The sequence below is a fragment of the Populus euphratica genome, unplaced genomic scaffold (assembly GCF_000495115.2).
Source record: "Populus euphratica unplaced genomic scaffold, PopEup_1.0 scaffold161.1, whole genome shotgun sequence".
NCBI classification, from domain to species: Eukaryota; Viridiplantae; Streptophyta; class Magnoliopsida; order Malpighiales; family Salicaceae; genus Populus; species Populus euphratica.
In genome coordinates, this window is record NW_011500046.1 from 135930 (window position 1) to 148736 (window position 12807).

General features: G+C 35.0%; 4 protein-coding genes and 2 long non-coding RNA genes across 9 annotated transcripts in view; 5 read left to right on the plus strand and 1 right to left on the minus strand.

The window, feature by feature from the left end:
• LOC105107453 (uncharacterized) overlaps positions 1–482 on the plus strand; it is a 13656-nt gene extending 13174 nt beyond the window's left edge. Inside the window, exon 7 of the long non-coding RNA XR_838881.1 lies at positions 473–482. This is a non-coding gene — a long non-coding RNA (uncharacterized LOC105107453). The remainder of the gene's footprint in view (positions 1–472) is intronic.
• Positions 1–538, plus strand: part of LOC105107450 (uncharacterized) — a 1163-nt gene extending 625 nt beyond the window's left edge. The window contains exon 2 of the mRNA XM_011001376.1: positions 1–538. Within this exon, the coding sequence (XP_010999678.1) occupies positions 1–465 (465 nt within the window). The 3' untranslated portion in view covers positions 466–538.
• A 641-nt stretch (positions 539–1179) lies between these two features.
• On the plus strand, positions 1180–4217 carry LOC105107474 (uncharacterized). Of its 3 annotated transcripts, none has more exons than XM_011001409.1 (5): positions 1182–1292; positions 1722–2003; positions 2481–2965; positions 3043–3274; positions 3530–4217. In XM_011001409.1, exons 1-5 carry the CDS (start codon positions 1262–1264, stop codon positions 4000–4002), a joined length of 1503 nt encoding a protein of 500 aa, XP_010999711.1. In that variant the 5' UTR covers positions 1182–1261; the 3' UTR covers positions 4003–4217. The 3 variants fall into 3 exon arrangements, with proteins under 3 accessions (XP_010999713.1, XP_010999711.1, XP_010999712.1); XM_011001410.1 differs by having other exon boundaries at positions 1183–1292; positions 1743–2003; XM_011001411.1 differs by lacking the exon at positions 1722–2003 and having other exon boundaries at positions 1180–1292.
• Positions 4218–7603: 3386 nt separating this feature from the next.
• On the plus strand, positions 7604–9151 carry LOC105107473 (probable disease resistance protein At5g43730). Its single transcript, XM_011001408.1, has 2 exons — positions 7604–8820; positions 9114–9151. The coding sequence occupies exon 1, from the start codon at positions 7765–7767 to the stop codon at positions 8731–8733; it is 969 nt and encodes a 322-aa protein (XP_010999710.1). The 5' UTR covers positions 7604–7764; the 3' UTR covers positions 8734–8820; positions 9114–9151.
• A 1650-nt stretch (positions 9152–10801) lies between these two features.
• LOC105107472 (disease resistance protein RPS2-like) overlaps positions 10802–12807 on the minus strand; it is a 2320-nt gene continuing 314 nt past the window's right edge. Inside the window, exons 2-4 of the mRNA XM_011001407.1 lie at positions 12102–12574; positions 11326–11828; positions 10802–11032 (exon numbers count right to left, since the gene is read on the minus strand). Of these exons, the coding sequence (XP_010999709.1) occupies positions 11332–11828; positions 12102–12574 (970 nt within the window). The 3' untranslated portion in view covers positions 10802–11032; positions 11326–11331. The remainder of the gene's footprint in view (positions 11033–11325; positions 11829–12101; positions 12575–12807) is intronic.
• LOC105107471 (uncharacterized) lies at positions 11650–12231 on the plus strand. 2 transcript variants are annotated; one of them, XR_838892.1, is made up of 2 exons: positions 11650–11709; positions 11983–12231. It is a non-coding gene; the product is annotated as an uncharacterized LOC105107471 (long non-coding RNA). The 2 variants fall into 2 exon arrangements; XR_838891.1 differs by lacking the exon at positions 11650–11709 and adding an exon at positions 11739–11828.

Consider the following 12807-nt stretch of genomic DNA (forward strand, 5'->3'; position numbering starts at 1 on the left):
GGTTCAGCAAACAATCAGGAAATGGGAGAATTAGGTGAGATCTTGAAAGGTTCCAAGGACGTGGCATCAGTGGTGTGTCAAATTCTTGGACTAGCTCTGTCATCTAAATCATCAAAGCATAGCTTAATAACATCTCAGTACTGTAAGCCAATAATCACCTCTTCTTGGTCATGTTCTTTAAGAAAGCTGCAAAATCAAGTGGAGAGGGAAAACAATCACCAAGAAGGTGAAAAACGCAGCCCAGCCATGCTCTCAGAATTGCAACAGACAATGGCATTGGTAGGGGAATTGAGGAGGAAGAATCATATTGGAGCTGCGAGGCAGAGAGAGACTGTTGAGGAGTTGGATAGAAGTTGTGGGAAATTAGAGGATGAGATTAGAATTTTAGAGAAAAGAGTGAGGGACTTGTATAGACATTTGGTTTCAGTTAGGATGGCTTTATTGGGAATTTTGTCCCAACCCTAAATTTTAGAGGATAGTCTTTGATTATTGGTTTTTTGGATTTTGAAGGCCCAAAAATTGATGTATAGACATACACATTTTGATCTGAAATTATTCAGATTATATTCTCCATTTGTATTTTTTATTTTTGAGTGTTTTTAAAAAATAGTTTTTGTTTTAAAATACATGAAAATATTGTTTTTTTTTTTTGCATATGAAAATTATCAAAAAAATTTAATGTTTTAAAAAGCATCTAAAAACAGTAGCTTAGTTAAGATGACAAACACTGAAAAATGCATAATTGTTTTTTAATATAAAAGTAAAAAAAATCTAATATTAAACTAGTATTTGGGAATGCCTTTTTTTTTTTGGAATATTAGGACTCAAATAGATTGTGAAAAGAAACAATGTACATATGTAATTAAACACGGTTTTCTAGCTTTTATCATATTTATTAAATATAATTTATGAATGATTTTTTGTATCACTCTTAAACATTTTGAGTATATTTAATTAAAAATGAATTTTGAATTAGTTAAGAAAATAAATATTTATAGAATATAAATTTATTTTTAATTTTTTTAAATTATCCCTTTAATCCCTCATTATATCAATTTCTTCAAAACAATATTTCTAAAATTATTTTTTCACAAAATTTGTAGGAAAAATACAAACTTGGGCTAACAAAATATTTTGCACTTGAGAGAAAGGCTTGGGCTTCCAAATTGGAGTAGGCCTCGAAGAAAAGGGTTTTCCCCCTCTTTATCACCCTCCTGTAAACCCTTGAAATTGCCTTGTCACCTTCTGATTCCCCGATCAAATGCATAAACATACTCATAATCACTGTAAAGGTGAGCTCTTTCCCTTCCCTTTGATGTATAATTCCTTAGTTCATGCTCTCCGACTGAAGTACTCGGTTTTTTTCTTTGTTTTTATTTATTTATTGTGATTTTTTGAATGCATTGTTGGGTTCCTTAGAAGAGGAGTAGAAAGTAAGGATTTTGACATTTTCCCAGTAACAGAAATAGGAAAATTAAGGGGTGTTTTTTTTTTTTCCTCTAATATTTTCTTTTATCAAATATCATTGTTTGATTGGATGGAATTAGTGAAATAGAATAAAAAAATGAGAAAAAAAGGTGTGATCCCTTTTTGTACTTCACACTGTTTGGTTACTTCTTAATTTGCTGAACCTTGTTAGATAAAATTTCTTATATATTTATTTTCTGGATTTGTTGAGGGAATTTGAGCAATTGTTGATTTTGTGTACTGGGAATTAAAAGGGAGGTATTTGTTCATCCTAGTGATTATGGCTTATGTGGATGAGGATGGATCGTCGGGCTCTGGAGATGATGTCACCATGTTGGATGGACACAACAAGCGTCAATCTGTGACGCCAGGAGGTTCTGGTCGTGGGAAGAGGAGTCGTAAGGCAACCGGTGATGCCATTGTGGATGCTATGCTGGAAATTGCTGCTGCTTCCAAAATGAGGACGGCTGCTATTATGAAGAACGAGGATCAATTTTCCATCAGCAAATGCATCAAAGTATTGGATGAGATGCAAGGTGTTGATCAACAAATTTACTTTCTTGCCTTGGATTTATTTGAGAAACCCCTTGCCAGGGAGATATTAATCGCTCTAAAGAGTGAGAAAAGGTTGCCGTGGTTGCAGGGAAAGTGTAGTGCTACCCCTAGTTGAATTAGGTTTGATTGATCACTTTTTATTTTGTATTTTCCTTGGTTACTAATTATGGCTGTGCTATGTACGGACAAAATACTCTGAAGAAACCCCATACAAAACTAGTTTGACTTCATGATTGATGGCTGTTTTGTCAGTTTAATTTTCTTAAATGATAAATAACTGTGAAGTTACGTGGTTTGGTTAAGTTGGCCACATGATGTGGTCTCTAGGGCTGCTTGCTTGTCTTTGAAGGTCAATAAGCAAAGTAGAAATACATTGAAGAGAAATTACTTTTATTTATCTATATATTTAACCTCTTGCCTTGTGTTGTATATTCTCCATTTTAATCCAATTTCTACAGATACTTTGGCTAGTATGGAAGACTTCGACTTAGAATTGGACAATATGGAATTAGTTGCGGCTGCTGCCGGCTATTACTATTATAACAGTATAACTCGGCAACCTCGACATAGTTCGTCACCTTATGGAAGTAGTTTTATGTCTGAAGTGCTGGATGGCCCTGATGATGGATGCCGGGAAATGTTTCGGATGGATAAACATGTATTCCACAATCTATGTGGCATTCTCAGACAGAGAGGCATGCTTCGTGATACTGCAGGTGTTATGATAGAGGAGCAGCTGGCTATTTTCTTGAACATTATTGGTCATAACGAGCGTAACAGAGTTATCCAGGAAAGGTTCCAGCATTCAGGTGAAACCATAAGCCGGCATTTCAATAATGTGTTGAAGGCAATCAAGTCACTTTCACGCGAGTTTCTACAGCCACCACCTATCGCCACTCCTCCAGAAATTCTGTCCAGTAATAGATTCTATCCATATTTCAAGGTATATCTCTGCAAAACTATTCTATATCTTTTGTGATGCATTATTTTATGCCACTTACTTGATTTCTTTTTGTTCAGGATTGTATCGGTGTCATAGATGCTATGCATGTTCCTGCACATCTTCCAGCCAAGGACCAATCTCGATTTCGTAATAAGAAAGGTGTTTTATCACAAAATGTTTTGGCTGCTTGTACATTTGACTTGCAGTTTATATTTATTTATCCGGGTTGGGAAGGCTCTGCTGCAGATTCCCGTGTATTAAGAGCAGTCCTTGATGATCCAGATCAGAATTTCCCTATCATACCTGAAGGTTCTCTCCCTCTCTTTCTCTCTCTCTCACACACACACTCCCTCTCTCCCATGCTCACATAACACACAAACTTGCAGTAGTTTGTAGCTTTACCCAGAATTGAGGTCTCTCTGTATTCCATATCTAATTTGTACGCACAAACCATGTTTATCTATAATTGCATGCATGCGTGCACAAGCCCTCTCTTTCAAACTTGGAACTTCTGTTTTCTCTAGCTTTTATCTTGGGTTACTTACCCACTCCGTTCTTTGACAGGAAAATACTACATAGTTGACACAGGATACTCAAATCTGGAAGGATTTATTGCTCCGTACCCAGGAGTCCGCTATCACCTTCATGAATTTAGAGGTGCCAATCAGCTGCCCAGAAATCCTCAGGAACTATTTAATCACCGACATTCTTCCCTTAGAAACACCATTCAGGTGTCTTTCGATGTGCTGAAAACACGATTTCCTATTCTTAAAGTTGCCCCTCAATATGGATTTCATGTCCAAAGGGACATAGTTATTGCTGCATGCGTGTTACATAATTACATCAGGCGCGAAGGGAAAGATGATTGGTTGTTTGCTAATGTTGATGGAGCGGCTGTGGCAGAATTGCCAGATATTGATGACGAGTCTGATATACAGCTGGCTTCCTCCATTCAGGATCACATGGCTTTCTCATTACGAGAATCGATTATGGGGGCAATGTGGAATGACTTCATAAACAAATGGGATCAATGGTGATTGGTGTTGGCTCACTCTCCCAGTCTGTGAAGATGCTGTATAGACTTAGGCAACTAATTTTGACGCTTGATAGGTGTAGTTTTGCTGAGTAATGTAACTTTCATGTGCTGAACTTGTATAAAGTTTGAATGGATAATCTGTTGCTTAGCTTCTGTACCATTTGCATGCAGAAAATGCATTATTATTTGTAGTGAAAACAGTTTTAAAATCACAAATCAATTGGCGATTAGAAAAATACAAAAGAACAATTGCAATCATATAAGAGCATAAACATTTTTCCATATTTGTTTTCTGAAAATATTTTCCTGTTTCGTAGAATATTTTATAATAGAAAAATTAATCGAGCAATAATATACTTATAATATTTTTAAATCATTTCAACCATCATCTCCTTTTGTATTGTTGTCTTGTAGCACAATTTCCTTCTCACCACCACCTCTTCCTCTGCATCTTTTCTTTCACTATAACTGCAAACTATTTCATCATCATTTCCTCCACATGACCACCATTAAAAAGCATGTTGTTACATGTGTTTAGAGATGATGTATATTTATTTTGAACCAAGTGTGGGAGTGTATTTCGTGTTTGCTAGAAAATTAACAAAAAAAAAAAAGGTTTTGTAAAACTTTAATGGATATTAACCAATATTTCAAAAAATATAAAAATTTTATTTTGAGGGAATTCATTTATTATTCACCGTTAATGTTTGGATAAAGAAATTCTTAAAGGATAAATATCCAAAATATTATTGGAAATAATTTTTTATTATTCATTATTAATATTTGGATAAAGAAACCTGAAGTGGTAAATATCCAAAATAATTTTCTAGAAATAATAAATCCGCACACATCCTTGAAAGAAACCTTGATTATAATCAAGGACATTTCAATATTTTTTACTCTATGGTTTACGAATCGTGAGAGTATAAAACACTAAGACAAAAAAAAAATAGATTTTTAAAGCACTCTAGATTTCTAATTTTTGTCCCTCCTCCCTGCGATTTACGAGTCACAAACTCTGAAAATACCAAAGGAAAAATGAGCTTGTAAAGCACATTGAATCTCCTTGGATTTATTTCTTAATAAATTTAGTTATAATCAAACCAAGAAAAACTGATGGGATTAAAAAACACTAATACCATAGCAATTATAAGACCAACCAAACAACTTATCTTAGGTAGGGCGTACTAGGGGTGCTAACATCTTTTCTTTACGCAACCAGTCTCTTAAAGACCAGTTAGGTTTTCTAGTGACCATAATATTAGGTAGCGACTCCTTTTTACACAAACATAAAACGAAAAGACCCCGAAATCAATCGATAGTCGCCGCGATGCCACGCTCCACTTTTGAGGATGCGACATTACATATAAAATATTTTTTAAACTAAACATTTAAAATATTTTGCACAAGATAATACACATTCACAAAGTATTTTCAAGGCTACACAAGTATGTTTGGGAGTAGAGTTATGGTTGTTTTTCAAAGTATTTTTTATTAAAAAAATATATCAAAATAATATTTTTTTTATTTTTAAAAATTATTTTTGATATTAACGCATCAAAATGATCTAAAAATATTAAAAAAATATTAATTTAAACAAAAAAAAGAAATAAAAAAAATTTAAACTTTTTTAAAAAATCTTTAAAACACAAAAAAGGGGCATTACTTTTTGGACTTTCAGTACTGGCCCCTCTTGTAACAAAATACACCACACAGTACTAAACATTTTTGTCTATAAATTTCAGTTATATCAGTTGAACTTGTAAGAACTCTCCCGCGTTTTCCCTTAACTATCTCTCTCTAAAAATCATGGCCCCCCCCCCCCTCCCTTCCTCTCTCTCTATGACTGCACTTTACTTTTCTCTTCATGGTGTCTAAATCCTCAAATGTTCACGCAATCTTGAAAGGTAATGTTTGGTACAAGAGCCATTCGAACATGTTCGCTTGGATTTTTAATTGGTGGAGCCGTGGAGGGTTAATCAGTGAGGTTTGAAATCTACCCTCCAAGCAATACTATATTTTTGTCTTCCTCTTCACTTTTTTCTCCATATACACACCAAATTAACATCGTATGATTAACAGCAAAATCATACAAAAATATAACATGCCATAAGGAGATCCATTGTCTCCATGCTTATTTGTGATCGCTATGGAGGTCCTTTGTTGTATGATTAACAACGCTGATATTCAAAGGGTTACTCCCTTTTCATTCTAGATGCAAAAATATCTCATTGCCTCGTTTATCCTTCACCGATGACTTCATGAGTTTTGCTGATGGATCTGTTTGGCCATTCAGCCGATTTCATCCATCAGTTATCTGGATTGTGTAAGGCATAATCCTGGACAAAATCTCTAGTAGAATTCAACATTCAGAAATCATGCTTCTCTCTTTTACTCGCAGATTACATCTCATTTCCCACAGGCTTGATATACTAAATCAATTGGGAGTTACAGAGCTGAGTTCAACCCAACAAGTTGCTTCATCAGAGAGAGGTAACTGTCATTTTTAGAGGATAAATGAACAAAATGATGATCAACACAGTGATAATTAAGATCATGAAGGAGGTTACAATCAACACTCAGCCAGAGTGATACAGAACTGACAAAAAAAGACAGAATATACAAGTCCCTGCTCGAAACAGTCAAGTTGAACAGCAGGTGCTTCAAAGTCTGGACAGCACTTAGGCAAGAAGTCTGACCATGCAGAGTGAAAGTAGAGTTTGTTAAACACATCCTAGCAGAATCATTACAACGTCTTGCACTCCAAACAAAGGTAGCAGCATGTTTCTCGTACATCAAGAACATATCACAAGAAAGAAATACCTGCAAAAGAAATGAAAACTAAGGATCTGTTAGACGTCTATTTCCTTTGTATCTCTTTCCTGGTTGTTACGTGTGCAGAATGGAATAGTATATTATTTGTTATAGTCCTTAATAATAGGAGCATCCTTAAGTTTCGGGATTACCATGCTTGTCAGACTTATCATGTAGCCACCATTGAGAAGTGCTGAATAATATAGAAAACACAGAACAGAATTTTATCTTGGTATCAGAGCAAGGTATTCTTTGATCACCGTCTTCCTCCGTTCTTACCGCAGTTAACTACGTCCTGGCTTTTTTAATTAAAAAGCCAGAACAATTAATGAAGATCGAAACTCCAAGGAAAATCACTTGGCCAGAAATAACAGGAAACTCCAGCGAAAATCAATTTAGGAAGTCATGGTTAGCAAAACAATAACTTCCTGCTTTAATTAGTTCCCTTAAATAAATAACTTCCTAAATTAGCTGCTTTAACTACCCTTAAATAAAAAACTTCCTATATAAATATCGTAGTCTCATTATTAATTCCTATCTCTCCTCCCCTTTCTCTTGATCAAAACGTCAAAGCGTATCCAAAATTAAGAATCCCTTAGCAACCAACTTCAACAAGCAGAAGTTCTTCCCAATTTCCCTCACCAAATTTCTTAAACCTTTCTCATGATCTGTGCTTCGTTTTCTGATTGAATCGAATCATCTCATCTGGAGTTCAACATCGTTCTTGCTTGCTTGGAAGGTATATTCTACTTTCTTTTCTTGTTTTTTTTTTTTTTTTTATCTTACCATCTTGTTTTTCACATGGAACTATTGTTTGAATCTTTGGAATTAGGATCATTAATAGTTTCAATCAATTTGGTCTTTCTTGGTTTATATAATCCATGCTTTATGGAGTTCAAGCTAAACTGATCCTAAACCTATTTTACTTCCCACAGAACGAGCTAGATTAATGGAGAACAGTAGTGGAAGATTAGTGCAGCCCGGCACAAGTGCCAGCTCTACAAAGCTAGTGGGTCGAGCATTTGAACAGGACATGAAGGTGATACGGTCTTGGTTAATGGATGATGAAGTCTCAATCATTGGTATTTACGGAATGGGAGGAGTTGGTAAAACAACAATGCTGCAGCATATCTGTAATGAACTTCTAGAAAAACGAGATATTTCTCATAGTGTTTACTGGGTGAATGTGCCTCAAGGTTTCAAGATTGAAGAATTGCAAGATCTTATTGCTAAATATCTTAATTTAGATCTTTCAAGCAAAGACGATAATCTATCTAGAGTTGTCAAGTTAGCAAAAGAACTAGCGAAGAAACAAAAATGGATTCTCATTTTAGATGATTTGTGGAATTCTTTTGAGCCACAAGAAGTGGGGATTCCTATCCCATTGAAAGGATCCAAGCTCATTATGACAACTCGATCAGAAATGGTTTGTCAGCAGATGAATAGCCGAAACAATATAAGAGTGGATACTTTTTCTGATGAAGAATCCTGGACTTTGTTCATGGAGAAGCTTGGACATGACAAACCACTTTCTCCAGAAGTAGAACGAATGGCTGCAGATGTTGCAAGGGAATGTGCTGGTTTGCCCTTGGGAATTGTTACATTAGCAGAAAATTTGAAGGGAGTGGATGACCTACATGAGTGGAGGATTACATTGAAGAGATTGAAAGAATCAAATTTTTGGGACATGGAAGATCAGATGTTCCAGATATTAAGATTGAGTTATGATTGTTTAGATAATTCAGCACAACAATGTTTCGTATATTGTGTATTATTTGATGAACGTCATAAGATTGAAAGGGAGGTGTTGATAGAATCGTTTATCGAGAAGGGGATAATTAAAGAGATAAACAGACAAGCAACACTCGACAAGGGCCACTCAATTCTTGATAGACTAGAAAATGTCAATTTATTATAAAGAATTGATGGTGGTAATGCTGTCAAGATGCATGACTTGCTTAGGGACATGGCTATCCAAATACTGGATGAGTGCTCTCTAGTCATGGTAAATCTTACTTTCTATCCTCCTCCACTCTTTTTTCCCTATAGTTTAATCACTAATTTTATTTAATCATAATGCTCTTTGGTTGTATTAAAATCAATGATTAAGTTGTAGAATTTGTAGGCAGGATTCTATATTGATCAAGTAAAATTTATTTATTTATGTTGCTTAATGAATAAACTCAACTCGTATTATAGTTTCGTTCATTTTGCTGTTATCTTCAACTAATCGATTGCTATTTTTTTGAAAATTATTTTAAAATTAATTTTTAATTCAATGTTTATTTGTATCTACAGGGCTAAAGAAGAAGAAAAGGATGAAATCAGGACAAACTTCGCTGATGACAAATTTAATTCTAGATGTGTCATTTTATTATTATATATGTGCGGTGATTTCAAAATTTAATAGTATTTTCTTTGAACTAGAAAAAAAAATGGCAGTACATTTTTTGTTTTAAGGACTCCTTTTAGTGGATTTTGTCAAAGCTATTGATAATCAATTCAAGGCAAATTTAATTAAATTAGCATAATTATACTTTAACTGGTGCTTTTATTTATCTTCTTTATTTTTTTATTGCAATACTGTAATGTTATTTTTCGAGTGTATTTTTATCGACACTATCATGCACAACTTTCTTAACAGGCTCAGCTGAAACATCTTTCACTGTTTGTGAAACTTTAGCCTCGACCTCCATTTGCTTGCTAGTATCTCAACATTCACACTAGTCAACGAGCTTGCTAGTATCTTAGCATTTTACACTAGTCAATGTTTTTTACTTTGGAAAACATAGAAGACTGGTCAATAAATGATATCCCTTGACCTAGATGCATAGCATAAGAATATCTACTTTCATGCTCTCGATTTTAGTTGATTTTTCTTAACATGAGTATAAATAAGACAACCAAATATAGGGTGATTTTGATTATATTAGCTGAATGACTAATTGTTGAACCAATACCAAGAGATCAAAGAAGAGATGTGGTACAACGCTTTTCGTCAACATCTATATAAGTCTACCATGTATTCTCCGTTTCTTGTTCACATCCAAACAATTTTGCTGGTGTTTTCTTGTTCTTTAATGAGTATTAGAGATTATTTGGACAATTGTACCATTTCCAGATATCAGATTCTATATTTCCCATTTTTGCATGTTCCTTAATCCTTATTGACACCAAGTTTGTTTGATTGAAGTAAACTGATAAGCCTTGTTTTTGGATTATGAAAGCTCTTATTTGGATCTGATTTTAGGACTAATAAGATCAAAGTGTTTATAATTTGTCTTAATAAATTCGTTCTTGATCAGTACTTAAAATTACCATCCCTAGTCTTCTACTATAAGGCTAGCTAGATGACGAAGAATCAAATGAAAAACTATATTTCAATTCGACATCTCATCATCAAATATCAACTTATTTCTAGTAAGCCAAATTAGTAAGCCAAATTCTCCATAAAATTCCATAGGACACCATGATGATCGATTGACGCTGGAATTTTCCTTTAACAAGAACACTCCATTGAAGGACAGCTTGATCAATAGCTCTAGGTGTGCCTCATTTTAAGCCTAACCAATTCATAAATCGATTTCAAAGTTTCCAAAAATCTTAACATTGAAGAAGAAGGTGATCAACAGATTCTGTTTTATATGCACAAAATGACAGGTGGCTTGTTCTAGGTTGATGATATTTCCAGTTGCAAGAAAGTTCCTAGTACAAAATATTGAAGCCCGCATTGTTTTATACATGTTATTATTGCAATTGTCTTTGTTCTATATTTTTGAGTTCCAATGAAATTGTATTTTTTTAATCTTTATAAGTTTATATTACTAAAGTATTTATCCACTAAAAGCATCGTATTTTTATAGTGTTGATAAGGATATGCAATAGAATCGCCGTCTGGCTTCCTTCCTTGCGGTCAAATCTAATAATACACATTCATCAATCATTGAGTAGTTGTAGTTGAGTGAAGCAATAGGAAATTAATACAATAGTCAAAAATAAAAATAACAAAATTAATCTGAACATTTTGAACTTACACGAGATCCAACATGAGTGAAGTAATGGGAAAATTAACAGCTTGTACAATATCTTTTACAAAAATATTAAACTCAATCCAACAAATCAGATATTCTATTATTATTGCTATTTTAAATTATTATTCCATTTTGACGTGAGCAACCCTGCACTCATCCACGCCTGCTCAGAACCCGCAAAGCCGCCTGCATCAACGTTAATCGAGTTAGTTGACGTGACGAGAATCAATAAGAGAAAAGATGGTATTCTATGATTTACTCACAAAATACGACATCGTGTGGATTAGGAACCATTCAATAGATTCTAATTCATTAACCTTAAATTCCTAGTTATTAAATAGAGGAATCACTAAGAAAAGAAAGTCTTGAGGTTGGGATGATCAGTCAACCTGTCTTGTATGCACACAACAATTGATTCTATTTCATTAAACTTAAATTAAAAGCAAATTGAGAGATTGTATACACAGAACGATGCTTACCCGGTCTCATCCAAACACTACGAAAGGACGAAGGACATCCTTGGTGTTAGGATGCTCCCACTCCACTACTGACTCCCACCATTCTTCTGATTCTATATACATGATTATATCAGAAGGGGGAGGAGATGGAAGACAAATTCCCATCCTCTTCAGCTTCTCACAATTACTTACATCAATTACTCGGAGAGAATCGCAAATCAGTTTTGCACTACAAATGCTTTTTAGTTCTGGTAAATCTTTCAAGCCCAGTTCTATCAACTTCGGGAGTTTGAATTCGGTGTTTCTGATGCTGCTTTCTTCACCCATATCCCCTTCTTCATCCGTTCTTGCTCCACCTATTATCTCCTCCATTTTCTCACATCCTTCAACAACAATCTCTTCTAGGTTTACAAGGCGAATCCAAGAAAATGGAACCAAGATTTTCATGACACTGCATTTCCTTACTTCAATTACTCGGAGAGAATCGCAAATCAGTTTTGCACTACAAATGCTTTTTAGTTCTGGTAAATCTTTCAATTCCAGACATCTCAACTTTGGGAGTTTGACTTCGGTGTTTCTGATGCTGCTTTCTTCACCCATATCCCCTTCTTCATCCGATCTTGCTCCACCTATTATCACCTCCATTTTCTCACATCCTTCAACAACAATCCATTCCAGGTTTACGAGGCAAATCCAGGAAGATGGAACCAAGATTTCCATGAGACTGCAATTCCTTACTTCAATTACTTCGAGAGAATCGCAAATCAGTTTTGCACTACAAATGCTTTTTAGTTCTGGTAAATCTTTCAAGCGCAGTTCTGTCAACTTCGGGAGTTTGAATTCGGTGTTTCTGATGCTGCTTTCTTCACCCATATCCCCTTCTTCATCCGATCTTGCTCCACCTATTATCTCCTCCATTTTCTCACATCCTTCAACAACAATCCTTTCCAGGTTTACGGGGCGAATCCAGGAAGATGGAACCAAGATTTCTCTGATACTGCAATTCCTTACTTCAATTACTCGGAGAGAATAGCAAATCAGTTTTGCACTACAAATGCTTTTTAGTTCTGGTAAATCTTTCAATTCCAGCCATCTCAACTTTGGGAGTTTGACTTCGGTGTTTCTGATGCTGCTTTCTTCACCCATATCCCCTTCTTCATCCGATCTTGCTCCACCTATTATCTCCTCCATTTTCTCACATCCTTCAACAGCAATCCTTTCCAGGTTTACGGGGCGAATCCAGGAAGATGGAACCAAGATTTCCATGATACTGCAATTCCTTACTTCAATTACTCGGAGAGAATAGCAAATCAGTTTTGCACTACAAATGCTTTTTAGTTCTGGTAAATCTGTCAATCTCAGTTCTGTCAACTTCGGGAGTTTGAATTCGGTGTTTCTGATGCTGCTTTCTTCACCCATATCCCCTTCTTCATCCGATCTTGCTCCACCTATTATCTCCTCCATTTTCTCACATCCTTCAACAAAAATCCTTTCCAGGTTTAC

Bases quoted from the DNA above. Each gene is read 5' to 3' on its own strand.
- LOC105107474 (XM_011001409.1), top strand. From the start codon at position 1,262: ATGCATAAACATACTCATAATCACTGTAAAG. The intron at 1,293-1,721 runs GTGAGCTCTTTC...GGGAATTAAAAG, and splicing joins TACTCATAATCACTGTAAAG to GGAGGTATTTGTTCATCCTA. The intron at 2,966-3,042 runs GTATATCTCTGC...CTTTTTGTTCAG, and splicing joins GATTCTATCCATATTTCAAG to GATTGTATCGGTGTCATAGA.
- LOC105107473 (XM_011001408.1), top strand. From the start codon at position 7,765: ATGGAGAACAGTAGTGGAAGATTAGTGCAGCCCGGCACAAGTGCCAGC.